Source organism: Dermacentor albipictus, chromosome 1 (genome assembly GCF_038994185.2).
Source record: "Dermacentor albipictus isolate Rhodes 1998 colony chromosome 1, USDA_Dalb.pri_finalv2, whole genome shotgun sequence".
NCBI lineage: Eukaryota > Metazoa > Arthropoda > Arachnida > Ixodida > Ixodidae > Dermacentor > Dermacentor albipictus.
Genome location: NC_091821.1, coordinates 75846750 through 75866206, shown reverse-complemented (window position 1 = coordinate 75866206; position 19457 = coordinate 75846750). Strand labels below are relative to the sequence as shown.

Genomic DNA, 19457 nt, shown 5'->3' with positions numbered 1-19457 from the left:
CAAAACCTATATGTAGCACATAGTTGCCATCACAACTTTGACATAGAATGCCTTTCTTCAGCTTTATTGCGATAATTAGGTGCTGGAATACCATTGATATGAGGTCAAAAATTGACTTACTAAAGCAAATTGGTGAAAACACAGTAGAAGAGAACCCTGCTGATATGTTCCTTATTCATACATTTTCTCGGGTATAACATCGCTATAGCCCAGTCCCAGCAAAGGGCTCATAGATATCTATGTATTACAATTAAACCTCAATATAACGGAATTCTTGATATAACGAAGTATTTAGCTTTTCATAACCTCTTGTCCATAGAACATGTATTTAAAACCTCAGTATAACGAAGTGCGTTTGTCTGCGATTTCAATATAACGAAATTTCACCGCCACCGCAAAGGAATTCCGAGACAATAAATGCGAACTTCCGTGGACTCAGATCATCAAATGATTGAATTACAAACGGCTGTTTGCACATGCACCTCTCAAATCGCGCAACAAAAGCAACCGCTGAAGTGGAGCTGCATTATGTTCCGTATAAAGTCCAAATGCGATAAGATCCTATCCAAGGAGATTCTTAATGAAAAGAGGTGAAAGGAGAATAAAGTGCATCACAGTAACTGTCTCTCAGCAGAGGGCACCTCGTGCCCTGCACACTGTGTGCTTTAGGTGTGAGTGAAAGTGTGCAAGGGTGAGAGAAGAAAGATGGTGGCTTCACAAGTGCCACCTTGCCACGCAAGCAAAGGGAAAGCGGGGGAGGGGAGCGAGCAAGGGTGGGGCGGGGGCGGAGGGGGGGGGTAAGTTGGCGTGTTGTCTCTATTTCAGGCACACATCTTGGCCGTGGCTGCGCATGGCTGTAAGTGCGGTTGTGTGCCTATGCAGTCGCGCACCCTGCTTTAGAGGTAATTGCCGCATGTGCAAAGGCTGGGTGTGCTGAGATGGCGTGCCACCATGTAAACTGTCTTACTGCGCATTTAATATTGGAGGTTGTGTAATCTCTAGTTTCGGTGACCCGTTGAAGAGAGAGGCAGACTAAGCATTCGCTCTCCTTTGCCGGTGCTTTTCCTAATACGTCGTCCCAGTGCGGAGACGCTATCAGCTGTGGGAGTGGAGTGCACGCGATTGCGTGGCTGGCTTCGCTTTTCATACCGTCGTACATGGCATAAAATCACATCATTCACACCGACTCTAAATTTATCAAAATTAATTTTCTCATTCAAATTTGCTTTTTTTTCGATTGTCCAATAATTTGAAAAATGCTACGGTGCCTTTCCGTGTAAGAAAAATCCATTGGCAACTGTATATATATTGGACAAAAGGCTGAATTTCTGTAGAACAAAATTTTGATATAACAAAAATTACCGATTTTACCGACTTCGTCGTATCTAGGTTTAACTCTATAATCCCCTATCATATGGCTTTGTTCCGACATGATACGTTGCGATGTTGTCATATATTTACAACAAAAATATCAATTGTGCTCTCTAAAATATAAAGAACGATAAACATGCTTAGGCACTTTAGCTGCACACTTCCGACTGCCACCAGCATGCCAATTTGGCCACAGAATCGAGAAAGAATAGCAATATTTTGGTTTTAATACGTTCTCTGCACGGTTGTCGGCCATGTTGGCAGTGCCTCCTCGAAACCGACAGCGCCCAACCAAGCTGCTATGTGTTGAAAGCCTGCATTTGCTGTTTGTCACTCTCTGTGTTTGCACCGATGAGGGCTTTAAGTGAGGGAAGCACCGGACAATGGTCATGCACCTATTGCAGCTCGGTCGATTTCCGGTATGTTGCCAGGACATAAAGCTTCAGTCTATGCATTGACAGTACTTTTGTCTATCTGTAACGAAAGCATGACAATGGTTGAAATACAAACTGACCCAGTTGCAGGCAAGTGTATGTGCACGCTGCAACACGTTGATAAACTTGGCCGTATTCTTGTCCTCTCACTTTCGAAGATACTGTTTTTTGTTTTGTAGCGCCAGACGTTTCAACGGATGACAGCATGATTAGAACTGTGCCGAGAATGCCGTCACTCGTAGGTACTGATGCATCAGGTGCTAGTCACGTGAAATCTTGCAAAAGTGAAGGTATCGGAGACTACGACACATCTCTGTGGACCACGTGTGAAATAAGTAGCTCATTTTCTGCCAAATCCAATAGTTCGAATTGCTGGTTACAGTAGAACCTCCTTCATACATTTTGATAAAGGTTGCAGTTTCGCCCAAAAGGTGAAGCATTGATTGCGATAGCAAATTAGTGGACAGCTATACTAAGAAAGTATAGTAGTTTTATTGGCCGTATAAAGTTGTAAACATAGGCATACTAACTAAACTAATGAGCATGGTGTTCTGCGCACACAAGCAAACATGAACACATCCCACTCAATGACCGCAGAAGCTCTCTGTCAAAACACTGGAGTGAGTAAGCTTTGCAACAGCACCGAGCAAATCGACCTTTGTTCTGCTGCTTGCTTCAACGCGAACAAAGCCGCGAAAAGACAGTGCGCGGTGTACTCTGTGCACATCGCAGATTACTTTCAAGATACAGCGGCCCAGGCGGGTGCCCGTGGCCGACTGTGCCACCCCGAGTAGAATGCACACACCCCGCTTCCCACGGCGGACCTTGTACCCGTTGCAGATACAGTGGCCGAAAGATGGCACGCTTCCTCATGTGGGGAGGAAAGCGGGAAGGAAGCATGAGATTGAGTCGCGATCACCTGCTCACCCTTGCACGCGGCGACGATTTTATCGGGCTTGGACGTTACACGGAACCTCACAGTGACGCCGACGGTAGAAGTGCACTTGCAGTGTCTATATAATTGATATAGTAATAAAAAAAACACAAGAACTGTCCCATGCATTGGGGGGCATATTAAAGATCCCCTGGTGGCAAAAATAAACCAGTCCCCCACTACGGCGTAACTCATAATCAAATCATGGTTTTGGTACGCAAAACCCCAGAATCTAAAATAATGTACTAACAGGGAAAACGTATGATCTGAAGTCACTTAAAAAAAAATTGGCAGACTAAGTTGGCATCTATGTAATACACTAATGTCTTACTCTAATTGTTGCAGCACAAGATGTCAATGCTAGTGCGCGTCGAGCTGGTGGTGGCGGTTGAGCGCCACGAGGTGTGCGTTGTTTTCGTGGCTTCAACAAGGTTACGTTTGTGTTCTGCGAATCCAGTCTAAGTGCAGTTTCTACAAGTGGGGCATGGCATTTTGGTGGGAAGTTTTGACGTGCCCACTCGGCGCGAATTGTTGCGGCACGAGACGCCGATGTGTGCAAAGCTGGTGCGCCCGAGCGACCGTTGTCCTTCAATCGCACGTTGTCATTTTCCTCTGCAAAACAAAAATGAAATGGTGCTTCGGGGCGACGGTGGAATACAATGCCACCTGAGCGAAACATCACACGCACTTCCCCGCTGCCTGCAGCATGGAACGGCAGCATGTGTGGGTTGTCGCCTGTTAAAAACGTGCAGTCGCTTCCAACAGCACTATGTCACACGCGCTGTGAAACAGTTAAGTGAAGGTGCTTATTGCAATAGGGTTGGCGGCGATAGGTGGGAGGGAATGCAGCATGCGACGACCGCGGAAGATATTTTCTGATACCAGAACAGGAAAGTGAGTGTGCGCCTATGTTTTCTTGTGCGTGAGACTAACGGGCAAGTTCAGTGGAGAAGCTGTTGTGGCGGGCGGCTACTGTTTGTTCTCAGTCGTGCGCGGCTCTTGCTATTTCTTGTTTACACGGGATCTAACATCCAGAAAACGTATCATACGATCACGGTTTGGCGATGAACTGAATGTTGGGGCTGAAAGATCATGTTGTTCTGGAACGTATGAACCGGTAAAAAAGAAACTAACTGTAGTGGATCATTTTTAGTGCTCTCAATTGCAGGCACCGGGAAATCGTATGCAATGGGATCGCATCGACGAGGTTCTGCTGTATTCTGACTTCTAGCGGTCCTCTATATGTCCAAATTAGCTGTCAGTGACTGTAAATAATTCAAACGCTGAGCCATGCATAGTGTCTGTGATACACTGTAGAACCTCATTCATACATTTTGGAAAAAAAAAAAACGTGAGAAAAAACATACTAACCGGGAAAACGTACGATCCAGAGCAACTAAAAAAATTTAACAGCCTGGACTATTGTTGACATCTACGTAATGCAAAGCGTCGTGCGGATCATTGCGCCGTGAGATGCCAACAGTCGAGCTGGTGGTGCTCCGGCCGCCTGAGACGCGTTTCGTTGTTTTCCTATTGCGTGGTATTTTAAAAGGGCGACTGGAAACCAAAATGAAACCGAGCTGGTGAGCGATGCCGGATGCCGCCGAAGAGAAACATTATGCCCACATAGCGACGCCTGCAGCAGGCAACGGCGGAGAGTTTAGATTATCGCCTACGAAAAGCATGCTGTATGCTACCATTGGCACTACGCACCACGCGCTGTAAGGCAGATAGGTGAAGGTGCTTATTGCGAAAAATTTGGCGGTGATAGCCGTGAATTTGGCGTGCAAAGACGTAGCTGGAAATTTGCCGATACCGGAATAAGAAAGTGTGCGTGCCGTCGTTTTCATGTGAGACGGGTGGCTGTATACTGTTGTTGATCGCATTCGCACCTCGTGTCTTCTCTTTTCACGTGGGATCTAGCGGCCGGAACACGTATATGACTGCAGTCTACAGCAGGGAAGGGCGGCGCGTTTAAATTATCGCCTATTAAAAACGTGCACTGCGCTTCCGATGGCACCACGCGTTGTGAAACAGATAGGTGAAGATGCTTATTGCAATCGGATTGGCGGTGATAGCTGTGGATGCTGTGTGCGAAGAGCCCGGAGAAGATTTGCTGGTACCGAAATGAGAAACTGAGTGCTCGCTGATGCTTTCATGTGAGACAGGTGGGCAAGTATTGCGGTGATGCTGCTGTGGCGGGCAGCTATATATTGACTTTAGCATAGTATCCAGCACTCTCCTGCCATACCTCGAGTAGAATGTTATGAACACTTACGGAAGTGACCACTTCCCGATACGTAGTTCTAATACCCCTGTCACACAAGTACCCGTGAACTCCGTTGAGCATGAAACTCCCCAACGGAGATTGACGGCAATGGAGTTGCGGCCATGCTACACGGCACAGTGCGAGCTTTCGACGGGTGCCACACGGGATAGAAACGGCGCTGCTGCACTTACTTCCGCGTGCAACTGTTCACATATACAGTCGTTAAAGTAATCTATCTGTATTTTTTTAACGTAGTATGTAATAATATAAAATCACAGCGACAAACTTTGCGGTACGTTATCGCAGGATTTTTGTTTTCCAAGCATAGCGAAGTTGCAAGCGATGCTGGCCACACTGCGCTCTTGCTTTCGTGCGCGGGCAGCGCGGGTCACGTTGTTGGGCCGGTACGCTTCGAGTTGTGATTCCGCTGTGTAATTGTGCGGGTCTGTGTACTCGTGGTGAGCTCAACTGCTTCTAGATGAGTGACGAAACTGAAGATGTGAAAAAGGTCACCCTCGCCACAATAACCGGCATTGAAGTGTACATCGAAGCTTCAGCAGCAAAAGTGCGTGTCCGTACGGCTTGAATGACACGTGCGGCTCGCGTGCATATAAAAACAAACGAAATGGCGGAACGGCGTTTCCCGATGCGGCATGGCGAAGTATTGGTGTAGAGGGTACAGGCGCTGACGCCCTTAAAAACAAATTAATACTCCCATTATGTGGCACATATCCTAAGGCAAAAAAAAGTAATAATGCTAAAATTTGTAAATGAACCAGTTACGACGATTTTACTAGCGTGGTTTTCTGCGCAACTGTAGCTACCTGGGAACAAGAGTACTCCATCCAACTGTAATGGTCATTGTCGAACTCCCTTCGCCCAAAATCTCCATTTAACTTCCTTGGCGCAAGGGAGACCATGGGACACGGAGCGCAACTCCATTGGCGTAAAGATGGAGTTCGCGGGTGCCCGTGTGACAGGGGTATAAGTCTCACAAGATGAATTCTCCCCACATCCTCCTCAATGAAAGGTTGACTAGGTGAACTGGGAATTATTCAGAGAACGTACACGTTTAGATAGGGAGGACATTGCTGGTCTTAATATAGACAATGCTGTGGCTTACTTGACAGGTTTCATAATTGACGCTGCCACAAAATGCATCTGACAAATGTCAAAAGGCAGGGAAAAAATAAAACAAAGCTTGGGGACTGCTATGCGACTGCCCAACCGCCGAAAACCTCATCAATTTTAAACAAGCAAAGTCATGGGCAGAAGAACACATTGACAAGCTAAGAGAGATAGTTGAGAGAAGTATATATTATAAGGGAGGTTTATTGAAGTTTGTAGCATCCGCCGGTTCTAGGATGCACTAAACATGGTCCCCTAGCTCGAAGATCTGCTGCGCGCTTGATGCTGCCGATGCTGCTGACTCTGCACTCATGTTCATTATCTTCGTTACAATGGCCCCGCGGAAATAAAGGAGCCATCCTGGCGACTTAAGTTTTCTGGAAGGACGGTAAAATGGTGTTACGGCTTGAGACGCCGAACATGAAAGATTTTGCGGTTACGGCGGCGTTAGCGGCTCAACCAAGTAATTAACGGGTGATGTTCTCTCGAGAACATGGTGTGGCGTGTCATACTTTGGAAGGAGTTTTGAAGCGAGCCCAGGCGTGCGGTGTGGCACTGACAACCAGACGAGAGTGCCCGGGAGAAAAGTGGGTGTCGAGTTCTGGGCGTTGTGAACGGCTTTTTGACGGTTCTGGTCATCCGAGGTGAATCACCGGGCCAGCTGGCAACATTTTTTTGCGTGTCTGGCGGCTTCCAAGATCGGCAGGCATTCGGATGAGTCCGGCCAGTAGGGCAGAATGGTGTCGATTGTGTGCGAAGGATGACGGCCGTAAAGAAGGTAAGAGGGTGAGAATCCGGTAGTGGCCTCAGGCACGGTGTTGAAGGGGTAGGTCACGAAATGAAGAACTACCGTATTTACTCGCATAATGATCGCACTTTTTTCGCCAGAAAAATTGACGCAAATTCAGGGGTGCGATCATTACGCGGGTTAAATTTCCCACGAAAAAAAAAATTTTTTTTTCTTCCTGCGTTTGCTGCGGGATGCGGGTGCGGGACACCAAAACAAACATGGCGGCCGGCGGAGCAAGCCGAACGCGCCAAACGCGATTTTTTTTCTTCTCGTGAGTACATTACGTGCATTGATACAGTTTCTTCCGTATCAGTGATGAATAATATCGTTAATATCGGCAAGTTTGCGGCAATAACGTAGCCATGTCCACTTTGAGGGGACAGAAACAGATGGGCGCACTTAGCTGCCAGTGACAGAAATGCATGGCCGGTGTGCTGCGGAAACTGCGGCACCGGTTTCACTACTCTCCTAACACGGCACGTTTCCGCTAAGGGTGGGCGAATATCTTAGCCGTGTTACAAGCGTCGGCGTATGAATAGGGTACACTTTTAACGTATCCGTGTAAACGTGGCTACTATCATTGCCGCGCGCGATTTGTTGCGTGCTCACGAGTGCAGATGAAAAGAATCGAAAGGCGCATCTTTTGTTTTTGTTGACCACAGCGATTATAAAGCCTACCCATAATAAAGGCAAGTTTGGTTGTACCTCTTTTTGTCATGGAAGTGCGTAAAGTGATGAAAGTAATGAAATGAGGCATCCACTTAAGAATGTTTGGTGCGTGCAGGCGAGTCGTTCGCGTAGCATTCGACAGATGGTAAGCGCGATCATCGTTAGCTAGACTTGGAACACCACATATCGCTGCGGCAAGTTCGGGGTGCGATCATTACACGGGAAATAAAAAAAATCAAATTTTGACGACAAAATTCAGGGGTGCGATCATTACGCGAGTGCGATCGTTATGCGAGTAAATACGGTAGGTCCCAATTAGAGTGATCAGGTCAGACATACATGGCGAGCATGTCACCAAGAGTTCGATTAAAGCGTTCCGTGGTACCGTTAGTCTGCGGGTGATAAGCAGTGCATTTATGATGAACAATAGCGCATTCAGCTAGCAGTTGTTCAACGACTTCAGATAAGAAGGCACGGCCTGCTTAAAAGTTCACGTGGACCTCCATGACGAAGGAGAAAATGAAGTATGAAATTGGTGACCTCCTGCGCTGTAGCATTTGGTAAAGCAGCAGTCTCCGCATAACGGGTTAAGTGGTCTACCGCAACGATCATCCACCTGTTGCTGGTAGGAGTCAACGGAAGTGGCCCGTAGAGATCTATGCCCACGCGATCAAAGGGTTGGGATGGGCATTGCAAAGGCTGGAGCTCACCGGTGGAGTTGTGCGGTGGCACTTTGCGGCGTTGGCACTCATGATAAGAGCGAACGAATTGTACATTCCCCGCCAATAATAGTGGTGTCAAAGTCTTTCGTAGGTCTTGAAGACTCCCGCGTGGCCACACTGAGGGTCGACATGGAACGAAGAGCAGAGCTCTGATCGCAAAATTCTGTGACTGACGAGTAACCAGGTGCGTCCCTCTGGGGCATAGTTGCGTTGATACAGTAGCTGGTCTCGAATCGCAAAATGAGGAACTTGGCACTGAAGCGTACGTGACGCTGGAACTTTCGACGTATCCAAGAGAACGTCGAGCAGAGATGCAGTCCAGGGATCATTACGCTGTGCAGCAGCGATAGTGTCAAAGTCCAGAGAGGACAAAGTGCACTCGCAGGAGGAGTCGTGACTGGCCTTCGGGGGAAGCGGTGATCGGGACAGCGTGTCGGCGTCGGAGTGCTTTCGCCTGGAACGGTAAACCATGCAGATGTTGTATTCTTGAATTTGCAATGCCCAGCGGGCAAGGCGGCCGGCCTGATGGGTCTTTGAGCATCGACAGCCAACATAGTGCCTGGTGGTCGGTCACTACGTCAAAAGATCGGCCGTCTAAATATAAGCGAAACTTGCCAAGCGCCTACACTATGGCCAAACACTCCTTTTCTGTAATGCTGTAATTGGTCTCCGCCTTGGTTAAGGTCGCGTCCGAGAATGGAGTTCCAGGATGGTAGAGTGGAAAGTTACCCCGCATGACTCCACCACTTATAAAGGAGATTTATTGACGTTCGTAGCGACCGCCGTTTCTAGGATGCACCGAGCACAGTCCCCTAGCTCTAGCATCTGCTGCGCGCTTGATGCTGCTGACTCTGCGCTCATGTTCGTTATCATCCTTACAATATCTAGTATTAATTCATTCACTGATGAGAGGAACGTCTGTAACCGGGTAAACAAATTAAAAGGCTAGACAGTCTCATCCTCTACCCCTAGTAAATACCAAAGGAGACAGCCTGGAAAATCGGGCAGGTTTTCTAGGTGAGCACTGTGAACAAATCTCGAGTGAATTGCACTACACACACTTTCCTGTGGTTAAAAGAAAATGCATAGTGACAGCCTCTTGAATGCAAATGTAGAAGGAATAAAGCGTACAATTGCCGGTTCAACTTAGCTGAACTTCAGGCATCTCTCAATAGTTGCAAAGACTCGGCACCAGGTAGTGATCGCGTCATTTATGAAATGACCAAACATGTACCCTCAAACTCTAAAAAAACTTCTGTCTCTTTTTAATGCTATGTGGGCAGCTGGATACATTTCACCTGTTTGGAAAGAAGCTATTGTTATACCCATACTTAAACAAGGGAAGGACCAGTCTCTAGCCAACAGTTGCAGATCAATAGCTCTAACAAGCTGTCTGTGCAACATACTGAAAAAATGATAAACTGGCGCCCAATCTGTTTCTTAGAAAATTGCAAAACACTAGACCCCTTCCAGTGTGGTTTTCGAAAAGGTAGGTCGACTACAGACCACCTCGTTTGCATCGAGGCCATCATGGATGCCTTTATACATAAACAGTTCCTTCTTTCAGTGTTTCTCGATCTGGAGAAGGCATGTGATACATTACGGCGTTTCGGTATTCTTTGGGACCTTTCTGCAATGGGTGTTTGTGGCAATATGCTGAACCCAATCGAAAGCTATCTCTCTGATCACACGTTTCGTGTAAGAGTGAGCAACAGTTTGTCGAGAACATTCACTCAAGAGACCGGTGTGCCGCATGGAGGCATGCTTAGTTGCACACCGTTTGTCGTAAAAATGAATTCACTTCATACAGTCATTCCATGCACCATGTTTTAATCTGTATAGACCAGAACACGATAGTCTCGAACCGGATGGGCTGAGCGCATACTCCAGAACCCAGCGACCGGCGGCCGCCATCTTCCCTGAGCTGCCAAGATGCGTTCGCATGCATGTAGCGTGTGTGTTACGGGGTGTTCAATGTGTAAATATGTCTGTGTCCGCAACATCCAAGTACAGAACATCATCGGGGTGTCACTGCATCATATATAGATGTGCAAATAACCAGCAAAAATGAAGCAGATTGCAGAGCACTGTTTGCGACGAACACAATGTATGTTGAGAGCTGCCGCTGTGGCATATTCAGCCGTGCATGTCCTTTTGTATATGTGTATCTGTGTGTGTCTCCATGTGCATGTGTCTGTCTACGGGCCTCGATTACGCAAAGGGCCTGAGGTGGGCTTCGTACAGCGGCTCTCGCCACAGAACTCCACACCTAATTCACAAGTAAATGCCGCGAAAGTGTTCGCACCGCTACAAAGTTATGACACTCGTGACATTCGAACTCGCACGTAACAGATTGAATTCCGTGCACTGGCATTAGTGGCCACGAAATTTCGCAATACTTTCAGCAACTATTCGAAACCTGTGCATGTGAAAGCTCGTTTGTGTTGCTTATCGTAACTACTGGCCAGAGGGCAAGAGTGACGATGTTTGTTAAACAAGTATGCATACATTGCACAGTAGATCCGACACGGCTGAACTAATGTTAATTCATTCTTCCACCGTCCCGAGACAAAAAACGCTCATTTCTCAAACACACCTGGATTGGGAAGAATTGGGGATAAGGGTTAATGGAGAATACCTTAGTAACTTGCGATTCGCTGATGATAGTACCTTGCTTAGTAACTCAGGGGACCAATTGCAATGCATGCTCACTGACCTGGAGAGGCAAAGCAATAGGGTGGGTCTAAAAATTAATCTGCAGAAAACTAAAGTAATGTTTAACAGTCTCGGAAGAGAACAGCAGTTTACGATAGGTAGCGAGGCACTGGAAGTGGTAAGGGAATACATCTACTTAGGGCAGGTAGTGACCGCGGACCCGGATCATGAGAGTGAAATAATCAGAAGAATAAGAATGGGCTGGGGTGTGTTTGGCAGGCATTCTCAGACCATGATCAGCAGGTTGCCATTATCCCTCAAGAGAAGTGTATAACAGCTGTGTCTTACCGGTACTCGCATACGGGGCAGAAACCTGGAGGTTTACGGAAAGGGTTCTACTTAAATTGAGGACGATGCAAGGAGGAAGAATGTACGTTAAGGGATAAGAAAAGAGTAGTTGGGTGAGGGAACAAACGCGAGTTAATGATATCTTAGTTGAAATCAAGAAAAAGAAATGGTCATGGGCAGGACATGTAATGAGGAGGGAAGATAACCGATGGTCATTAAGGGTTACGGACTGGATTCCAAGGGAAGCGTAGCAGGGGGCGGCAGAAAGTTAGGTGGGCGGATGAGATTAAGAAGTTTGCAGGGACAACATGGCCACAATTAGTGTGTGTCCGGGGTAGTTGGAGAAGTATGGGAGAGGCCTTTGCCCTGCAGTGGGCGTAACCAGGCTGATGATGTGCAAGTGCCCTTATTTGTTACTGGAGGCTCTAGAGCCAGTTGAACACACATTAGACCACCTTGCTTGCACAGAAAAGCTGATCGAACACAATGTAATCAAGTACGAGAAGGCTTTTGCATGTTCCGTGACCCGACAACCATTGCTTCACAAGCTTAAAGAATGCAGTGAAAAACAAATTGGGTGCCTGCTGCAGTGAGTAAAAACGTGCGCCCTGTACAAAGGAACTTAACCATTTTCACATTTGCAAAGCTACTGCTTTCCTGCATAGCATGGGCATCGTGATGGCTAGTATTATGCCAACAAATCTTGATTGAAAAAAGGTTTACTCTGACTTAACAAATTAACAATCTTCATAAAATGTTTTTGCATTATCTGACCTAAAAAAGTTGGGAACCAGGAAGCAGGTGCGTATTGTACATTTCAGATTTTCTTAACTGTCAGTACTTATGCTAAAAATAGCAAATTATTGCTTTCCTTTGTTTTCCTTGAGGTGCTCCTTTGAAATTCCACGTAGGAATTCTCTGGAATTGTCTGTGCAATTACTGCTACTTAACATGAGTTCAAAGCACTTGTGGTCAGTAATTTTATGTATTGCAGTATACGTTGCGACTACTAAGAAATGTGGAAACGTGAAAGCACCAAAAATGACCACATTTCTAGTGATAACAAGAGTTCAGGCATGGTCACATTAGAGGAAAAATGTGTGTGGTGCGGCCACACTGACTATTAGCTGCTGTGGTAGTCGCATGACACCATGAAGGTATTGCCTCCTCTTGAAGTCTGTTGAAAGAGTGCGAAATGAGCTGTCCTGTAGGTCTGGCAGCTGCTTCATATGTTCTTACTCTCACGTGGACGTGTCTTTAGCAGGGTTCTACTGTACATAATTGCAGCCATGTCCATGGCTTTTCTATCAAATGTGTTGCTCGTCTGTATCTTTCCTTATTGTTCAGTTGAAATGTTGAGGCTTTTCTTTACTCTCACCACAGGTTTCCATGCCTCCATCTGTCTGCTTGTTGTTGCTTTGCCACTTATATTGTTTGAGCGACACTAAAGAGCAATACAGTAAAACCGTTTTCATACATCTTGGGGAAAAAAATTCGACAAATACATACTAACTGGCAAAATTTAGAATCCGAAGTCACTAAAAAAATTCAACAGACTCAACTGTAGTTGACATCCACGTAATGCGAAGCGTTGCGCAAATCATTGCAGCACAAGAAAGTTGTCATGCTTATAGCTTTGGCAAGCTTAAAGGGACACTAAAGCGAAACAATAAATCAGTTTAGACTAATGAATCATTGTTTAAGAACCCTGCAGGCAGTCATTTAAAAAAATAGTTTAGTAGATGAGAAAATGAAGGTCCAAGTATCAGTATTTTAATTTCACGCCGAAACCTCAGTGCCGGTACGTCAGCGTGACGTCAGGGATTCCAAAGTATGTTTTCGCATTTGGGCCACGTTGGCTGAGTAAAGGTTCCCGAAACTTGCCATGTTTCATATTTGGTTCCTTTAGAACACAATGTAGTCAATCTGTACCGCTATATATAATTGGTAGGCCCTAGAAGATTCCATCAAAATCCAAGACATCACAGCCCCCAGGTGCGGGAACTTGAGTAGGTGTCGCCATTGGTATTTCGTTCTTGCGCCTTTTCTGGCTTGCCAAACGTCTTATCGTTGTAAGAGTGGTGTTTTTGGTGTTGTAGAACGGTAATTTACTGATGCGGAAGAAATCATTTTTCACTTTAGTGTCCCTTTAAGTATGTGCTCTCCTTATTTAGCCTGGGACAGCAGCTTTTTTGAGTGGGGCATTTTGGTGGGAAGCTTTCACTTGCGGCCATGAGACATACATTGTCATTTTTATATTGCATAGTGTTTAAGACAGCAATGGGAAATTGAAGCGAAATCACGCTGGTGGGTGACACTAGAATATTAAGCCTACAATGCTGCGAGAGCAAAACACGATGCTCACTTCATGTCGCCTGCAGCAGCGATGCATTTGGGTTCATCATCATCAGCCTGGTTACGCCCACTGCAGGGCAAAGGCCTCTCCCATATTTCTCCAGCAACCCCGGTCATGTACTAATTGTGGCCATGCCGTCCCTGCAAATTTCTTAATCTCATCCGCCCACCTAACTTTCTGCCGTCCCCTGCTACGCTTCCCTTCCCTTGGAATCCAGTCCGTAACCCTTAATGACCATCGGTTATCTTTCCTCCTCATTACATGTCCTGCCCATGCCCATTTCTTTTTCTTGATTTCAACTAAGATGTCATTAACTCGCGTTTGTTCCCTCACCCAATCTGCTCGTTTCTTATCCCTTAACGTTACACCTATCATTCTTCTTTCCATAGCTCGTTGCGTCGTCCTCAATTTGAGTAGAACCCTTTTCGTAAGCCTCCAGGTTTCTGCCCCGTAGGTGAGTACTGGTAAGACACAGCTATTATACACTTTTCTCTTGAGGGATAATGGCAACCTGCTGTTCATGATCTGAGAATGCCTGCCAAACGCACCCCAGCCCATTCTTACTCTTCCGATTATTTCTGTCTCATGATCCGGATCCGCAGTCACTACCTGCCCTAAGTAGATGTATTCCCTTACGACTTCTAATGCCTCGCTGCCTATTGTAAACTGCTGTTCTCTTCCAAGACTGTTAAACATTACTTTAGTTTTCTGCAGATTAATTTTTAGACCCACTCTTCTGCTTTGCCTCTCCAGGTCAGTGAGCATGCATTGCAGTTGGTCCCCTGAGTTACTAAGCAAGGCAATATCATCAGCGAATCGCAAGTTACTAAGGTATTCTCCATTAACTTTTATCCCCATTTCTTCCCAATCCAGGTCTCTGAATACCTCCTGTAAACACGCTGTGAATAGCATTGGAGAGATCGTATCTCCCTGCCTGACGCCTTTCTTTATTGGGATTTTGTTGCTTTCTTTATGGAGGACTACGGTGGCTGTGGAGCCGCTATAGATATTTTTCAGTATTTTTACATATGGCTCGTCTACACCCTGATTCCGTAATGCCTCCATGACTGCTGAGGTTTCGATAGAATCAAATGCTTTCTCGTAATCAATGAAAGCTATATATAAGGGTTGGTTATATTCAGCACATTTCTCTATCACCTGATTGATAGTGTGAATATGATCTATTGTTGAGTAGCCTTTACGGAATCCTGCCTGGTCCTTTGGTTGACAGAAGTCTAAGGTGTTCCTGATTCTATTTGCGATTACCTTAGTAAATAGTTTGTAGGCAACGGACAAGCTGATCGGTCTATAATTTTTCAAGTCTTTGGCGTCTCCTTTCTTATGAATTAGGATTATGTTAGCGTTCTTCCAAGATTCCGGTACGCTCGAGGTCATGAGGCATTGCGTATACAGGGTGGCCAGTTTCTCTAGAACAATCTGTCCACCATCCTTCAACAAATCTGCTGTTACCTGATCCTCCCCAGCTGCCTTCCCCCTTTGCATATCTCCCAAGGCTTTCTTTACTTCTTCCGGCGTTACCTATGGGATTTCGAATTCCTCTAGACTATTTTCTCTTTCATTATCGTCGTGGGTGGCACTGGTACTGTATAAATCTCTATAGAACTCCTCAGCCACTTGTACTATCTTATCCATATTAGTAATGATATTGCCGGCTTTGTCTCTTAACGCATACATCTGGTTCTTGCCAATTCCTAGTTTCTTCTTCACTGTTTTTAGGCTTCCTCCGTTCCTGAGAGCATGTTCAATTCCATCCATATTATACTTCCTTATGTCAGCTGTCTTACGCTTGTTGATTAACTTCGAAAGTTCTGCCAATTCTATTCTAGCTGTAGGGTTAGAGGCTTTCATACATTGGCGTTTCTTGACGAGATCTTTCGTCTCCTGCGATAGTTTACTGGTATCCTGCCTAACGGAGTTACCACCGATTTCCATTGCACACTCCTTAATGATGTCCACAAGATTGTCGTTCATTGCTTCAACACTAAGGTCCTCTTCCTGAGTTAAAGCCGAATACCTGTTCTGAAGCTTGATCTGGAATTCCTCTATTTTCCCTCTTACCGCTAACTCATTGATCGGCTTCTTATGTACCAGTTTCTTCCGTTCCCTTCTCAGGTCTAGGCTAATTCGAGTTCTTACCATCCTGTGGTCACTGCAGCGCACCTTGCCGAGCACGTCCACATCTTGTATGAGGTCTATTTCATTTCTAGTCTCGCCGTTCGGGCCCCTCCACGTCCACTTTCGGCTATCCTGCTTGCGGAAGAAGGTATTCATTATCCTCATATTATTCTGTTCCGCAAACTCTACTAATAACTCCCCCCTGATATTCCTAGTGCCTATGCCATATTCCCCCACTGCCTTGTCTCCAGCCTGCTTTTTTCCTACCTTGGCATTAAAGTCACCCATTAGTATAGTGTATTTAGTTATCACTCTACCCATCGCCGATTCCACGTGTTCATAGAAGCTTTCGACTTCCTGGTCATCATGACTGGATGTAGGGGCGTAGACCTGTACAATCTTCATTTTGTACCTCTTAAGTTTCACAACAAGACCTGCCACCCTCTCGTTAATGCTATAGAATTCCTGTATGTTACCAGCTATGTTCTTATTAATCAGGAATCCGACGCCTAGTTCCCTTCTCTCTGCTAAGCCCCGGTAGCACAGGACGTGCCCGCTTTTTAGCACTGTATATGCCTCTTTTGGCCTCCTAACTTCACTGAGCCCTATTATATACCATTTACTGCCCTCTAGTTCCTCCAATAGTACTGCTAGGCTCGCCTCACTAGATAACGTTCTAGCGTTAAACATTGCCAGGTTCATATTCCAATGGCGGCCTGTCCGGAGCCAGTGATTCTTAGCACCCTCTGCAGCGTTGCAGGTCTGACCGCCGCCGTGGTCAGTTGCTTTGCAGCTGCTGGGGACTGAGGGCCGGGGTTTGGTTGTGTTGTTCATATAGGAGGTTGTGGCCAAGTACTGCACCAGGGTGGCCAATCCTGCTCTGGTGAGGGAGTGCGTTACCGGTTCTGGTCACCGGAATCAGGCCACACTCCAGGCCTGTTTATGCAATTTTATCAACACATTTGGGTTAGCATTTGGGTTACTGCCTGTTAAAAGCTTGCAGTGTGCGTCCAATGGCACTACATACACCCCATGCACTGCGAAATAGGTGAAGATGCTTCCCACTGTAGGGTTGATGGTAATAGCTCTGAATAGTGTCTGTTGATCCGGGAAGAGATTTGCTAGTACCACAATAGTAAACAGAGTGCAGGCTGGAATTTTCACATGAGCTGGGCAAGTGCTTATAGCAGGGAAGCTGTTGCAACTGTTCTTGATTGTGTGGGTCTCGCACCTTTTCTTGTTTACATTGGATCTAGCGGCCAAAAAATGTACGATACGATCGCAGTTTGGCAATGTACTTGACGTTTGTGCCGAAAGATAGTGGCTTCCTGGAATGTCTGAACCAGTAAACAAAGCATACCTGTAAGTGTGGGTCATTTTTTGTTCTTGATTGGGAATGTTGCCGCTGGGAAATTGTGTGCAACTGGATCATATCAATGAAGTTCCACTGTACCAGGTTCATTCTTATGGCATGACAGCTTTGGTATACCTTACCAGTCCTCTTTAGTGTCCTTTGAAGTGATATATCCACTGGTACTGCCCAAGTTGTTCATAGTGTTAATGTCGTTATTTTTATTGATTACAGGTGGAAGACCACCCTAAATGTAACCGTGTGGTACATGACCAATCAGCTTGGCTTTTGCCAAACAATGAATACATTGGGAAGAATGAACTTTTCAAGCTGACAAGAACATTCAGTGAAATGAAGACTTCAGACCTCAGAAATGAAGAGACCAACTGGCTGCTTCTACCAAAGGATTTCGTTACTTGCAAAAGTGATTTGGTCATGAACAACACGTCAGATGTCAACTCCGAGTGGCTATGTGCTAGTAAAGTCAGCCCTATGTTGACAAGCTGGTCATACACGACGAAAATACGAGATATGTTTAAGCCATACTTTGACCATAGAAACAACAGCATCTGGATAGCAAATGCACCATAATTTTTATACACAATAGATAATGGGAAGAAAAATAAATGACATTTTATGCTCACGTGTTTGTTACTATATTTGCACACAGGTTCTGCCTGCTTTTTTCATATTTCCGGAAGATTAATAAAACATTTGGATGCTTCTTCAATTGCTTTCATTGGGGAAGATTTCTTGCAACACAAATTTGCTTTTTCAAATGCCATCACATTTTTGCTTCGGAAGTCTGTCTGCTGTAGCCAGCTGAAGTTGTACATATGCGACCTTGCAGGCAGATCTTAGCAGCACAAAAAGGGGTGTCCATGTATGCAAATTCTTTTCCAAAAGCTACTTGTGAGAACTAATTTGGCATACATAATTTACAACCGCAAGCAGTAGGCTTTGCTGTGTAGCTCAGACCAGCAACAGCTGGTGTGGCAGGCCTAGGAGAAGGGAACTGTTTGGTTAATTCAATTTTTTCTCCACTTGCTTGGACTGACCATGATCTTTACCATTGAGCTTCCACTGTAGCAGCAAGAACTTTTCCAGGACTGGCTGCCGCAAAATGCAGGGTAGTGTGCACTGTGCTATGAAATTAGCTGTAAGAAGGGCCCACGAAAAGCCACCTTTGGATAAGAAATTCACACGACCTTGCCACAAATAACCTCTGTATTGTTCGCTGCAACCCGCTTATACTTTGCCTGGTACCAACAAAAGCTATGGCTTGTTGCAATGCAGTTTTCCGTGAAAGCATAACTGTGCAATAGAAAAAATGTACCAAGGATGGAGGCTTCTGAAAGCTGCACTGCAAGAATTGTTGCAACCCTGAGACCAACAGTATCATAATGTGTTCTAACCTTGGCTTGTCAGTACGGAGGTGAATTGTATTTGCCATACTACTGGTATTGCTCACCACTGATGACCTATACTACACTTGAAAACTGCCTTAGGCACAAACACTTAGTTTTGACACCTTTCTGCACAAGTAAGATATTTTAGTGCATTGGTGTTTTCTGGTTTGGCATTTCAGCTACATTGTGCTTGTGGACGGTGCATTGTACACATATGTACCCTATAGACCCTTTTCACTGGCTAGTTCGCTCACTTATGCCAGAGCTTAGCAATTTGTTGCCTCAAGACCTGCCATGTCACCTCTGTGGAATGTGAAAATACTCCTGTACTTAGATTTAGGTGCACATTAAAAAGCTGCCAGATGGCCTAAGTGAACAAGGAACCCCAGCACTCCTGCACCCTTGTAACACACTGTACAGTTTGAGGATGCTAAACTCATGTAAAGAAATCTGCTTAATATGCTGTATGCATACACACTTGAGTAAATGTTAGTGGATTGATATCTGTGGCATCCTTGCAAGGAGCTTTGTAGCAAAGGATGATCAGCTCACAGTGGAGAAGCATTCAGCAAAGATATACCACTCATTAATGGTGTTCTGTTAACTCTGCTTTATTGTAGCTACCGTGCTCCTAGGTTTTTTTAATCCTTGTTTCCTAGCATCATAACAGTAGAATAATATATCAAACTCTCATCCAACTAAACGAAGGTTTTGCTGCGGCAAAACAATTTTCCAATTTTATTAAAGGCAAAGTTTGTGGTGAATTGTGGCGGTTAGATAGCACCACAAATTTAGTTGACACTAGCTCATGCTTGTAACTATTAATGCAAAAGGATTAAATGGCTTATGAGGCAGAAAATCTGGTGATGGCATGACCAAACAATG

At 45.5% G+C, this 19457-nt stretch overlaps 1 protein-coding gene across 2 annotated transcripts in view; it reads left to right on the top strand.

Annotated features, from left to right (window-relative positions):
• LOC135903968 (uncharacterized) overlaps nt 1–17893 on the top strand; it is a 34739-nt gene extending 16846 nt beyond the window's left edge. For both annotated transcript variants that reach the window (XM_065434487.1, XM_065434488.1), the window contains exon 6: nt 17398–17893. In XM_065434487.1, coding sequence (XP_065290559.1) covers nt 17398–17754 — 357 coding nt within the window. In that variant the 3' untranslated portion in view covers nt 17755–17893. The remainder of the gene's footprint in view (nt 1–17397) is intronic.
• The last annotated feature ends 1564 nt before the right edge of the window (nt 17894–19457 follow it).